This window comes from Staurois parvus, unplaced genomic scaffold (assembly GCF_062004578.1).
Source record: "Staurois parvus isolate SC_StPar_1 unplaced genomic scaffold, SC_StPar_1.0 ptg001477l, whole genome shotgun sequence".
Taxonomy (NCBI): Eukaryota; Metazoa; Chordata; class Amphibia; order Anura; family Ranidae; genus Staurois; species Staurois parvus.
The window spans coordinates 43,002-54,420 of NW_028319273.1; the positions used below are offsets into that span (position 1 = coordinate 43,002).

An 11,419-nucleotide genomic window follows, 5' to 3' on the forward strand; every position below is an offset into this window, starting at 1 on the left:
TAGTGCCCCATCACTGGTGTCAGTGGGAGGAATAGTGCCACATCATTGGTGTCAGTGGGAGGAATAGTGCCCCATCATTGGTGTCAGTGGGAGGAATAGTGCCCCATCATTGATGTCAGTGTGGTGGAGGGGAGAATAGTGCCCCATCATTGGGGTCAGGGGGGGGGGGAAATAGTGTCCCATCGTTGGTGTCAGTGGGGGGAGGAATAGTGCCCCATCATTGGTGTCAGTGGGAGGAATAGTGCCCCATCATTGATGTCAGTGTGGTGGAGGGGAGAATAGTGCCCCATCATTGGGGTCAGGGGGGGGGGGAAATAGTGCCCCATCGTTGGTGTCAGTGGGGGGAGGAATAGTGCCCCATCGTTGGTGTCAGTGGGGGAGGAATAGTGCCCCATCGTTGGTGTCAGTGGGGGGAGGAATAGTGCCCCATCGTTGGTGTCAGTGGGGGGAGGAATAGTGCCCCATCGTTGGTGTCAGTGGGAGGAATAGTGCCCCATCACTGGTGTCAGTGGGGGGAGTAGTGCCCCATCACTGGTGTCAGTGGGAGTAGTGCCCCATCACTGGTGTCAGTGGGAGGAATAGTGCCACATCATTGGTGTCAGTGGGAGGAATAGTGCCCCATCATTGGTGTCAGTGGGAGGAATAGTGCCCCATCATTGATGTCAGTGTGGTGGAGGGGAGAATAGTGCCCCATCATTGGGGTCAGGGGGGGGGAAATAGTGCCCCATCGTTGGTGTCAGTGGGGGGAGGAATAGTGCCCCATCGTTGGTGTCAGTGGGGGGAGGAATAGTGCCCCATCGTTGGTGTCAGTGGGGGGAGGAATAGTGCCCCATCGTTGGTGTCAGTGGGGGGAGGAATAGTGCCCCATCGTTGGTGTCAGTGGGGGGAGGAATAGTGCCCCATCGTTGGTGTCAGTGGGGGGAGGAATAGTGCCACATCGTTGGTGTCAGTGGGGGGAGGAATAGTGCCACATCGTTGGTGTCAGTGGGGGGAGGAATAGTGCCCCATCGTTGGTGTCAGTGGGGGGAGGAATAGTGCCCCATCGTTGGTGTCAGTGGGGGGAGGAATAGTGCCCCATCGTTGGTGTCAGTGGGGGAAGGAATAGTGCCCCATCGTTGGTGTCAGTGGGGGGAGGAATAGTGCCCCATCGTTGGTATTAGTGACACAAATGATGGGGCACTATTCCTCCCACTGACACCAATGATACTTACTTTGCTGACCCCTGCTCCAGCCTGGGCTCGCTCTCTCACTTACCTGTCAGCTGTCTTCCTTCTCTGGCCGCTCTCCTCTTCACTCGCTCCGGCAGCTCCCTCGGTCTTCTTTGATGTACGCGCGCTGCCGCTCGGCTCCTCCTCTCCAAGCTCCACCTCCTCGCCGGTGATTGGCCGCCTGTGTGCCTCTCCTGAGCTACAGTTCCGGTGGCCAATCAGCGGCGAGGAGGCGGAGCTGCTGAGCGATCCCGGAGGTGTGGCCAGGTGACAGCAGCGTATCATCCCGCCCACACATCGCCGGAGACTGCAGCGGTGTCTCGGTTCCTAAGACCATCGGAAATATGTGTTTTCCGATGGTCTTAGGCGACCCCTGGGAAATGGTCGTTTGACCCCCAAAGGGGTCGCGACCCCCAGGTTGAGAACCGCTGCTCCAGAGGAACAATGAAGCGGGTTATATACTGCTCTATGCACACTACAAAGCCCATAGCCTGTAGTCCACCTTGGGAGCGAGCAAGAGAGAGTGGCAATGTTCCTACATACAGGGGGACCATGGAGAACAAACGTAGCCACCCTCTAACAGAAAGTCAGATCACAGAAGCAAAAAATGAAATCTGGAAATTTAGAGGAGACTTAGAGCAACAGAAGAGGCTTTTTTGAGTTAAGAATACATACACTATATTGCCAAAAGTATTTCGCCGCCTGCCTTTCCACGCACATGAACTTTAATGGCCCCCCAGTCTTAGTCCATAGGGCTCAATATTGAGTTGGCCCCGCCCTTTGCAGCTATAACAGCTTCAACTCTTCTGGGAAGGCCGTCCACAAGGTTTAGGAGGGTGTCTATGGGAAGGTTGGACCATTCTTCCAGAAGCACATTTGTCAGGTCAGGCACTGATGTCGGGGGAGGAGGCCTGGCTCACAGTCTCCGCTCTAATTCATCCCAAAGGTGTTCTATGGGGTTGAGGTCAGGACTCTGTGCAGGCCAGTCAAGTTCCTCCACTCCAAACTGGCTCCTCCATGTCTTTATGGACCTTGCTTTGTGCACTGGTGTGCAGTCATGTTGGAACAGGAAGGGGCCATCCTCAAACTCTTCCCACGAAGTTGGGAGCATGAAATTGTCCAAAAAGTCTTCGTATGCTGACGCCTTAAGTGTTCCCTTCACTGGAAGTGGGGGGGCCAAGCTCAACCCCTGAAAAACAACCCACACCATAATCCCCGCTCCACCAAACTTTACACTTGGCACAATGCAGTCAGGCAAGTACCGTTCTCCTGGTAACCACCAAACCCAGACACGTCCATCGGATGGCCAGAGAGAGAAGCGTGGTTGATCACTGCAGAGAACACGTCTCCACTGCTCTAGAGTCCAGTGGCGGGCGTGCTTTACACCACGGTATCCTATGCTTTGAATTGCACTTGGTGATGTAAGGCTTGGATGCAGCTGCTCAGCCATTGAAACCCATTCCATGAAGCTCTCTACGCACTGTTGTTGGGCTCATCTGAAGGCCACACCAAGTTTGGAGGTCTTTAGCTATTGACTCTGCGGACAGTTGGCGACTTCTGCGCACTGTGCGCTTCAGCATGCGCTGACCCCGCCCTGTCATGTGACATGGCCTACCACTTGGTGGCTGAGTTGCTGTTGTTCCCAGTTGCTTCCACTTTGTTATAATCCCACTAACAGTTGAGCGTGGAATATTTAGTAGCCAGGAAATGTCACGGATGGACTTATTGCACAGGTGGCCACCTATCACGGGACCACGCTTGGAGTCACTGAGCTCCTGAGAGCGACCCATTCTTTCACCAATGTTTGTAGAAGTAGTCTGCATGCCTAGGGGCTGATTGTATACACCTGTGTCCATGGAGGTGATTGGAACACCTGAATCACATGATTTGGAGGGCTGGGACAATACTTTAATACTGTTGGCAATATAGTGTATGTCATTCTTTAAGCCAAAGTTCCACTTTAACCCTCTAGCACCTACAGTCTATATATATATATATATATGAGAGGAGAGAGGTTCTTCTTTCTGCCTGAGGACCTTTTATCATTCTCGGTGTCAGAGATTTAAAAAACATTTGTCTGACTCAGAGGTGTTAGAGATTGCTCAGGCGAGGTGAGAGGAAGAAAGTGCGTAGTGTTAACACAGCCACGGGAGGTGTCGGAGCTCATTCATAAAATCCAGCATGAATTAAAGTGTCTGCATCTCATCTTCTCCAATCAGGGTGAGGCAGAGCCAAGGAACCCCAGGGAGAACAGCGCCCATATACCAACCCGTCTGTGCCCAGGGACTTAAATCATGGTGTAACAATAATCAAAGCAGGCGTCGCACATACGCTCATTTGTGGTGTGTATTCGCTCTACATGCATGGGCCGGACTATTTATTTCAAAGTGTTTGATGAACCTTTTTGAGCTTTTTAAAAAAAAGCATGCGCCTGTTTGCTGCACATGGGTGCCATTAACAAACAATGTCAGCGCAAACGCACCACACTTTTCTTGCGCACGAGAAGGCTATACTGTGAATGCTGCCTAAAGGTTAGAGGGGTTGTGCTGACACTGACTTTGTACTCCTTGAGACCTTCCCAATCAAGAAAAAGGGACTGGCGTCATTCCTGCAGGAGGAATCTTCCTGATCGTGTGTTGTAATATGAGTTGATCTGACTTGGGGCTCATTTTTGGGGCATGGAGTTGCATTAGTCAGTACCCTGTATTCACTATATCCGCTCTCCCTGGACCCTGCATTCACTTTATCTGGTCTCCCCGGACCCTGCATTCACTATATCTGGTCTCCCTGGACCCTGCCTTCACTATATTCGGTCTCCCCAGACCCTGCATTCACTTTATCTGGTCTCCCCGGACCCCGCATTCACTATATCCGCTCTCTCCGGACCCCGCATTCACTATATCCGCTCTCCCTGGACCCCGCATTCACTATATCCGCTCTCCCCGGACCCTGCCTTTACTATAGTATAGATATAGTGAATGCAGGGTCCGGGGAGACCGGATATAGTGAATGCAGGGTCCAGGGAGAGCGGATATAGTGAATGCAGGGTCCAGGGAGAGCGGATATAGTGAATGCAGGGTCCAGGGAGACCGGATATAGTGAATGCGGGGTCCGGGGAGAGCAGATAAAGTGAATGCAGGGTCTGGGGAGACCAAATATAGTAAAGGCAGGGTCCGGGGAGAGCGGATATAGTGAATGCAGTGTCCGGGGAGACCGGATATAGTGAATGCAGGGTCCGGGGAGACCAAATATAGTGAAGCCAGGGTCCGGGGAGAGTGGATATAGTGAATGCAGGGTCCAGGGAGAGCGGATATAGTGAATGCAGGGTCCGGGGAGAGCGGATATAGTGAATGCAGGGTCCGGGGAGAGCGGATATAGTGAATGCAGGGTCCTGTGAGAGCGGATATAGTGCATGCAGGGTCCGGGGAGAGCGGATATAGTGAATGCAGGGTCCAGGGAGACCAGATAAAGTAAATGCCGGGTCCGGGGAGACCGGATATAGTGAATACAGGGTCCGGGGAGATCAGATACAGTGAATGCAAGGTCCGGGGAGAGTGGATATAGTGAATGCAGGGTCCAGGGAGACCAGATCAAGTGAATGCGGGGTCCGGGGAGACCAGATAAAGTGAATGCAGGGTCCGGGGAGACCAGATAAAGTGAATGCAGGGTCCGGGGAGACCAGATAAAGTGAATGCCGGGTCCGGGGAGAGCGGATATAGTGAATGCAGGGTCCGGGGAGACAAGATAAAGTGAATGCAGGGTCCGAGGAGAGCAGATATAGTGAATGCAAGGTCCGGGGAGAGCGGATATAGTGAATGCAGGGTCCAGGGAGACCAGATCAAGTGAATGCGGGGTCCGGGGAGACCAGATAAAGTGAATGCAGGGTCCGGGGAGACCAGATAAAGTGAATGCAGGGTCCGGGGAGACCAGATAAAGTGAATGCAGGGTGCGGGGAGAGTGGATATAGTGAATACAGGGTCCGGGGAGACCAGATAAAGTGAATGTAGGGTCCGGGGAGAGCAGATAAAGTGAATGCAGGGTCCGGGGAGACCAGATATAGTGAATGCAGGGTCCGGGGGGAAAGGATATAGTGAATACAGGGTCCGGGAAGACCAGATAAAGTGAATGCAGGGTCCGGGGAGACCAGATAAAGTGAATGCAGGGTGCGGGGAGAGTGGATATAGTGAATACAGGGTCCGGGGAGACCAGATAAAGTGAATGTAGGGTCCGGGGAGAGCAGATAAAGTGAATGCAGGGTCCGGGGAGACCAGATATAGTGAATGCAGGGTCCGGGGGGAAAGGATATAGTGAATGCAGGGTCCAGGAAGACCAGATAAAGTGAATGCAGGGTCCGGGGAGACCAGATAAAGTGAATGCAGGGTGCGGGGAGAGTGGATATAGTGAATACAGGGTCCGGGGAGACCAGATAAAGTGAATGTAGGGTCCAGGGAGAGCAGATAAAGTGAATGCAGGGTCCGGGGAGACCAGATATAGTGAATGCAGGGTCCGGGGGGAAAGGATATAGTGAATACAGGGTCCGGGGAGACCAGATAAAGTGAATGCAGGGTCCGGGGAGACCAGATAAAGTGAATGCAGGGTCCGGGGAGAGCAGATATAGTGAATGCAGGGTCCGGGGAGACCAGATAAAGTGATTGCAGGGTCTGGGGAGACCAGATATAGTGAATGCAGGGTCTGGGGAGAGCGGATATAGTGAATGCAGGGTCCGGGGAGAGCGGATATAGTGAATGCAAGGTCCGGGGAGACCAGATAAAGTGAATGCAGGGTCCGGGGGGACCAGATATAGTGAATGCAGGGTCAGGGGTTTAGTAACACTTTAAGATAGACCATTTGACCCAGGTCAGGCTTAGTGAAATATTTAATTCCTTAAAGAGTAATTCCACTTTTTTTGAGAACAAAAAACAATTCCCTTTGGGTGATCTATGCACATTGACAAACTTCGTAGCAGATTCCTGTGAAGAAATAACTGTTTGTATCACCATGTCCTGCGCAGAACGACTCTGCATGGGAGGGTCTGGTTCATTATAATCGCCTGGTGCACTCTCAGTGTTCTAATGAGAAATGTTGTCGTGTCTGCATCCCTTTGGAAGTATTTAACCCTTGGGAAGTATCTCACCAAAATAGAACTTCCTATTACAGGGGATGCCTAAAATCTGACTTGTATCTTACTGAAGACTTCTGGGAAAATCAGTAAGCCAATCACACCAGCAGGAAGTAACATTTTTGAAGGACTTCTGTACACAAAGAGTGTACAGGATGCCTCCAGGTTGCCATATTGCATTGAATTACACAGAAAATTACAGCTCAGTGGATTGGAAACATTTTTATTAACACTAACGACTTCAATACCGGACACCTTCACCCCCTTCCTGCCCAGGCCAATTTTCAGCTTTCAGCGCTATCACATTTTGAATGACAATTACTCAGTCATGCAACACTGTATCCATATGAAATTTATAACATATTTTTCAAGACAGATAGAGCTTTCTTTTGGTGTTATTTAATCAGCACTGGGTTTTATATAGATATATAAACCAAAAAACCCCAAAAAGTTTGAAAAATAGGAAGTTTTTCTTAATTTTTGTTATAAAAGTTTGCAAATAAATAATCTTTCTTCATAACTTTAGGTCTAAATGTCTTCTGCTACATTTCTTTGGTGAAAATAACCCAAGTCAGTGTATATTATTTAGTCTACTATGATATATATATACACTATATTGGCAAAAGTATTGGGCCACCTACCTTTCCACTCACATGGCCTTTAATGGCCCCCAGTCTTAGTCCGTAGGGTTCAATATTGAGTTGGCCCCGCCCTTTGCAGCTATAACAGCTTCAACTCTTCTGGGAAGGCCGTCCACAAGGTTTAGGAGGGTGTCTATGGGAAGGTTGGACCATTCTTCCAGAAGCACATTTGTCAGGTCAGGCACTGATGTCGGGGGAGGAGGCCTGGCTCGCAGTCTCCGCTCTAATTCATCCCAAAGGTGTTCTATGGGGTTGAGGTCAGGACTCTGTGCAGGCCAGTCAAGTTCCTCCACCCCGAACTGGCTCCTCCATGTCTTTATGGACCTTGCTTTGTGCACTGGTGTGCAGTCATGTTGGAACAGGAAGGGGCCATCCCCAAACTCTTCCCACAAAGTTGGGAGCATGAAATTGTCCAATATGTCTTGGTATGCTGACGTCTTAATCCCCCTCCACCAAACTTTACACTTGGCACAATGCAGTCAGGCAAGTACTGTTCTCTTGGCCACCGCCAAACCCAGACACGTCCATCGGATTGCCAGACAGAGAAGCATGATTGGTCACTCCAGAGAACACGTCTCCACTGCTCTAGAGTCCAGTGGCGGTGTGCTTTACACCACGGCATCCGATGCTTTGTATTGCACTTGGTGATGGAAGGCTTGGATGCAGCTGCTCGGCCATGGAAACCCATTCCATGAAGCTCTCTACACGCTGTTGTTGGGCTCATCTGAAGGCCACACCAAGTTTGGAGGTCTTTAGCTATTGACTCTGCGGACAGTTGGTGACTTCTGCGCACTGTGCGCTTCAGCATGCGCTGACCCCGCCCTGTCATGTGACGTGGCCTACCACTTGGTGGCTGAGTTGCTGTTGTTCCCAGTTGCTTCCACTTTGTTATAATCCCACTAACAGTTGAGCGTGGAATATTTAGTAGCCAGGAAATGTCACGGATGGACTTATTGCCCAGGTGACCACCTATCACGGGACCACGCTTGGAGTCACTGAGCTCCTGAGAGCGACCCATTCTTTCACCAATGTTTGTAGAAGCAGTCTGCATGCCTAGGGGCTTGATTTTATACACCTGTGTCCATGGAGGGGATTGGAACACCTGAATCACATGATTTGGAGGGGATTGGAACACCTGAATCACATGATTTGGAGGGTGGGACAATACTTTTGGCAATATAGTGTATATATATATATATATGAAAATTGGTCAGTCCTGATGTACTGACAGCCACTCTAATTTCTTGAGGCCCTAAAATGCCAGGACAGTACAAATACCCCCCAAATGACCCCTTTTTGAAAAGTAGACAGTCCAAGGTATTTAGTAAGAGGGAGGTGCATTTTTTTGAGGTTGTAATATTTTGTCACAATTTTTTGGAAAATGAAGGAATTAAATAAAATTTGTTTTAATTTTTCACAATTTTTTTTGCAAATACCGGCACCAGTGCAATGCAGCGTCATCATATGACCAGTGTGGCGGTGATCAGGGATGCTGACTGGTGACAGTATGTAAAAAAAAAGTAGTAGTCCCCTTTTCAGATCAGAGTACCTTCTTTCCATCAGGACCCCCCCTTCACTTAAGAGCCCCCCTCCCCCTTCACATCAGAGTCCCTCATTTCATTTCAGAGCCTCCTCTTTCACTTTACAACTTCCTGTTCACAGCAGAGTTCCCCTTTTATTTCAGAGTGCCTCTTGCACATTGCCCCTCCTGTCACATCAGAGCCCCCCTTCCTTCACATCAGGATACCCCTTGCATATCCGAGCCCCCCCCAAACCCAACATAGTCCCTCTTTCACATCATAGCCACCTTACATCAGACCCCCAACAACAGAGCCTCACTTTCATGTCCCCATAACATACAGAAGAAGTTGCTGCAGGCCAGATAAAATCTTGTAGTGGGCTAGACGTGGCCCATGGGTCATAGTTTGGAGACTGCTGATCTAAGGTCCCTATTATAAATCTATGGTGTCTCCCCTTTAAGGGATCTACTTTAGAGCAGCTATTGATAAAGAGCAATCTTGTTATCATATATGGCTGCATAGTTACATATCCAACCATGGCAAAGGACACAAGAGTCAGTTTTATTCAATAATTTTTTCCAATACAGCCATAGCAATCAAATAATTTTGGCAAAAGATCCAAAATGATTGCATATTGGTAGCCACCCATCTACATTGACAGACAGCCTCTGAATGACAATTCTCAGGTGTACCAGCGGTCACCTAGTTGGGATGTCCCTGGCCAATGTGCCAATGCCACGATAGCTGATACTGCACATTCTGCTGCTTTCTCAGTCCGTGTCCACTGCTGCACACTGCAGAGAAAACTGCTCCTTGACAGCGAGAAAAATGTGACCACTTCAAAGGAAATCTGTAAGCAAAGTAAGGCAGCAAAGGCAGCAGCCTAGGGAGTGGAGAAGAAAAGGGGCACCCTATCACGTTGCCACAGAAATACATTATAACACTGCAAATTCTACTGATGTGAGTTAAAGCTGCGTTGTTTAACCAGAACTGCCTGTGCCTGGGGTGATATAGCATGCAAAATGGGTGTGGCTTGTATAAAAGGCTCCATCAAAAAGGGGTGTGGCCTGGAACGTTTTCGGGGCGTGGATGAAAACTATGAGCCGAGGACTTAAAATTCCCTGGTTCAGGCTTACAGAGAGTTGTTTCATTAAAGGGGGTTTTCTGGAAGGAGCAGCAGGAAACCTCTCCAGTTGGCAGGAGGTTTCTTTTCATCCCGCCATTCAAACTTTTCAGAAGTCAGCTGATTGCAAAGATCTCTTTAATGGGTGTAGGCTACACACAATGCTAGTGATCTGAAGTTCAACGCTAGTTTCTGAAGCCCATTAATTGTAACTTACAATTGGTGGACCACATGCATTAAATTAACTTCCAACCATTTGGGACTTTACCAAAAAAGTCAGTTAAATTGAATGTCTCTGAATCTTACAGGAAAGCAGTGAAAGAGTTACATTCTCCGTAGTACTTACCGTGGTCAGTGGTTCCCCCCCTCCCGCCATGAGTTTGAAGCCAATGTCGAACCTAAGACCTCTTTCAGTCACTTGATGTCCCTGACGCAAGTCATACCGATAGATTCTGACACAAAGTCATAGTGATTGCTGTGAATGCTGGAGGACATGGAACGACCCCAAGAAGAGCACTGCAGGCTGGACCCCCTTTTGCGGAAGGCGGAGGTGAACCTGTAGAACTTTTTGTGGCGGTTCTTCAGGTACTCCCTGTAGTTCTTGGTGAGGAGGGTGTACAGGAAAGGGTTTATGCAGCTGTTGCTGTAGGTCAGGCAGGTGACCAAGTAGTTAATGCACTTTTGGGTTTGGGACGAGAGCGGCGGGGACATGTCGTAGAGCCTGACCAGCTGCCAGATCCAAAAAGGCAGGAAGCAAGCCCAGAAGACCAGCACGATGCTGAAGATCATAATTAGCACCTTCTGTTTGGGGGACCTCTTGCTCTCCTTCTTGTTGATGGGGTTTCGCTGAGATTCCAGGTAGGTCCTGGCCAGGCGGGTATAGAGGTAGCCGATCACCAGCCCCGGGGCCATGATGCTTGTGCTAAAAAGTACCGTCAAGTAAGTCCTGTAGGCATCCTCGCTCCAGGTGGGAGCGCACATCCTCTTCACACCTTTGCCCTCGCCCTCTCTCAGCGTCATCATGATCATCATGGGCAACGTCAGAAGAAGGGACAAGAGCCACACGGCCACCACCATGGACTTGCGGTAGCTCTTGGACCTCCGGACGGTGTCCAGAGGCTTGGTGACGGCCATGTACCTCTCCGTGCACATGACGGTGAGGGTGAAGATGCTGGCGTGCATGGTGAAGAGGTCCAGGCTCAGCAGTATCCTGCAGCCAATGTCTCCAAAGTACCAGTCCTTCACGAAGGAGGTGCAGACGATGAACGGGATGCTGGACAGGTAGAGGAGGTCTGCCAAGGCCAGGTTGATGATGGAGATGTACATGGACGCGGCGTACCTCATGGAGTGACACATCACCACCAAGGTGTACACGTTGCCTGCCATCCCGGCTACGTACATCAAAGACAAAATTGTGCCGAAGGTGCACGTGATGATCAGCTCCTCTGTTCTGTGGGCTCTGGGGTCCGGGCTGGACAAGTTCCCCGGGCCGGAGGAGTTGAGCTCCATGAGAGCGTTAGCGCAGCCGGCCCGGGGAAGGGATCGTCTTGTGGAGAAGACTGAAGCTTCTCATCAGTCAGGAACAGCTAAGGAGAGAGCGAGAGAGGGAGAGAGAGAGAGAGAGGGGGGAGGAGGGGAAGAGGGGGCTGTGACGTTGGCTTCTCTCTCTATCCTTCTGTCTTCTTACTTTATATATCCATTGTTTGTCCCTTCTTTGTGTCTGGCTCTTCACCACTTTGTTCCGTTTTTCGCATCATTTCCACCTTCAGTTGGCTTTGGCGTTCCTTATTTCCGTTACACTTGTCGAA

The 11,419-nt window shown here is 50.1% G+C and overlaps 1 protein-coding gene across 1 annotated transcript in view; it reads right to left on the reverse strand.

Moving 5' to 3' along the window:
• The window catches only part of LOC149435770 (urotensin-2 receptor-like), a 48,381-nt gene extending 37,200 nt beyond the window's left edge, over positions 1-11,181 (reverse strand). The window contains exon 1 of the mRNA XM_089662446.1: positions 9,958-11,181. Coding sequence (XP_089518572.1) covers positions 10,026-11,120 — 1,095 coding nt within the window. The 5' untranslated portion in view covers positions 11,121-11,181 and the 3' untranslated portion in view covers positions 9,958-10,025. The remainder of the gene's footprint in view (positions 1-9,957) is intronic.
• Positions 11,182-11,419: the final 238 nt, after the last annotated feature.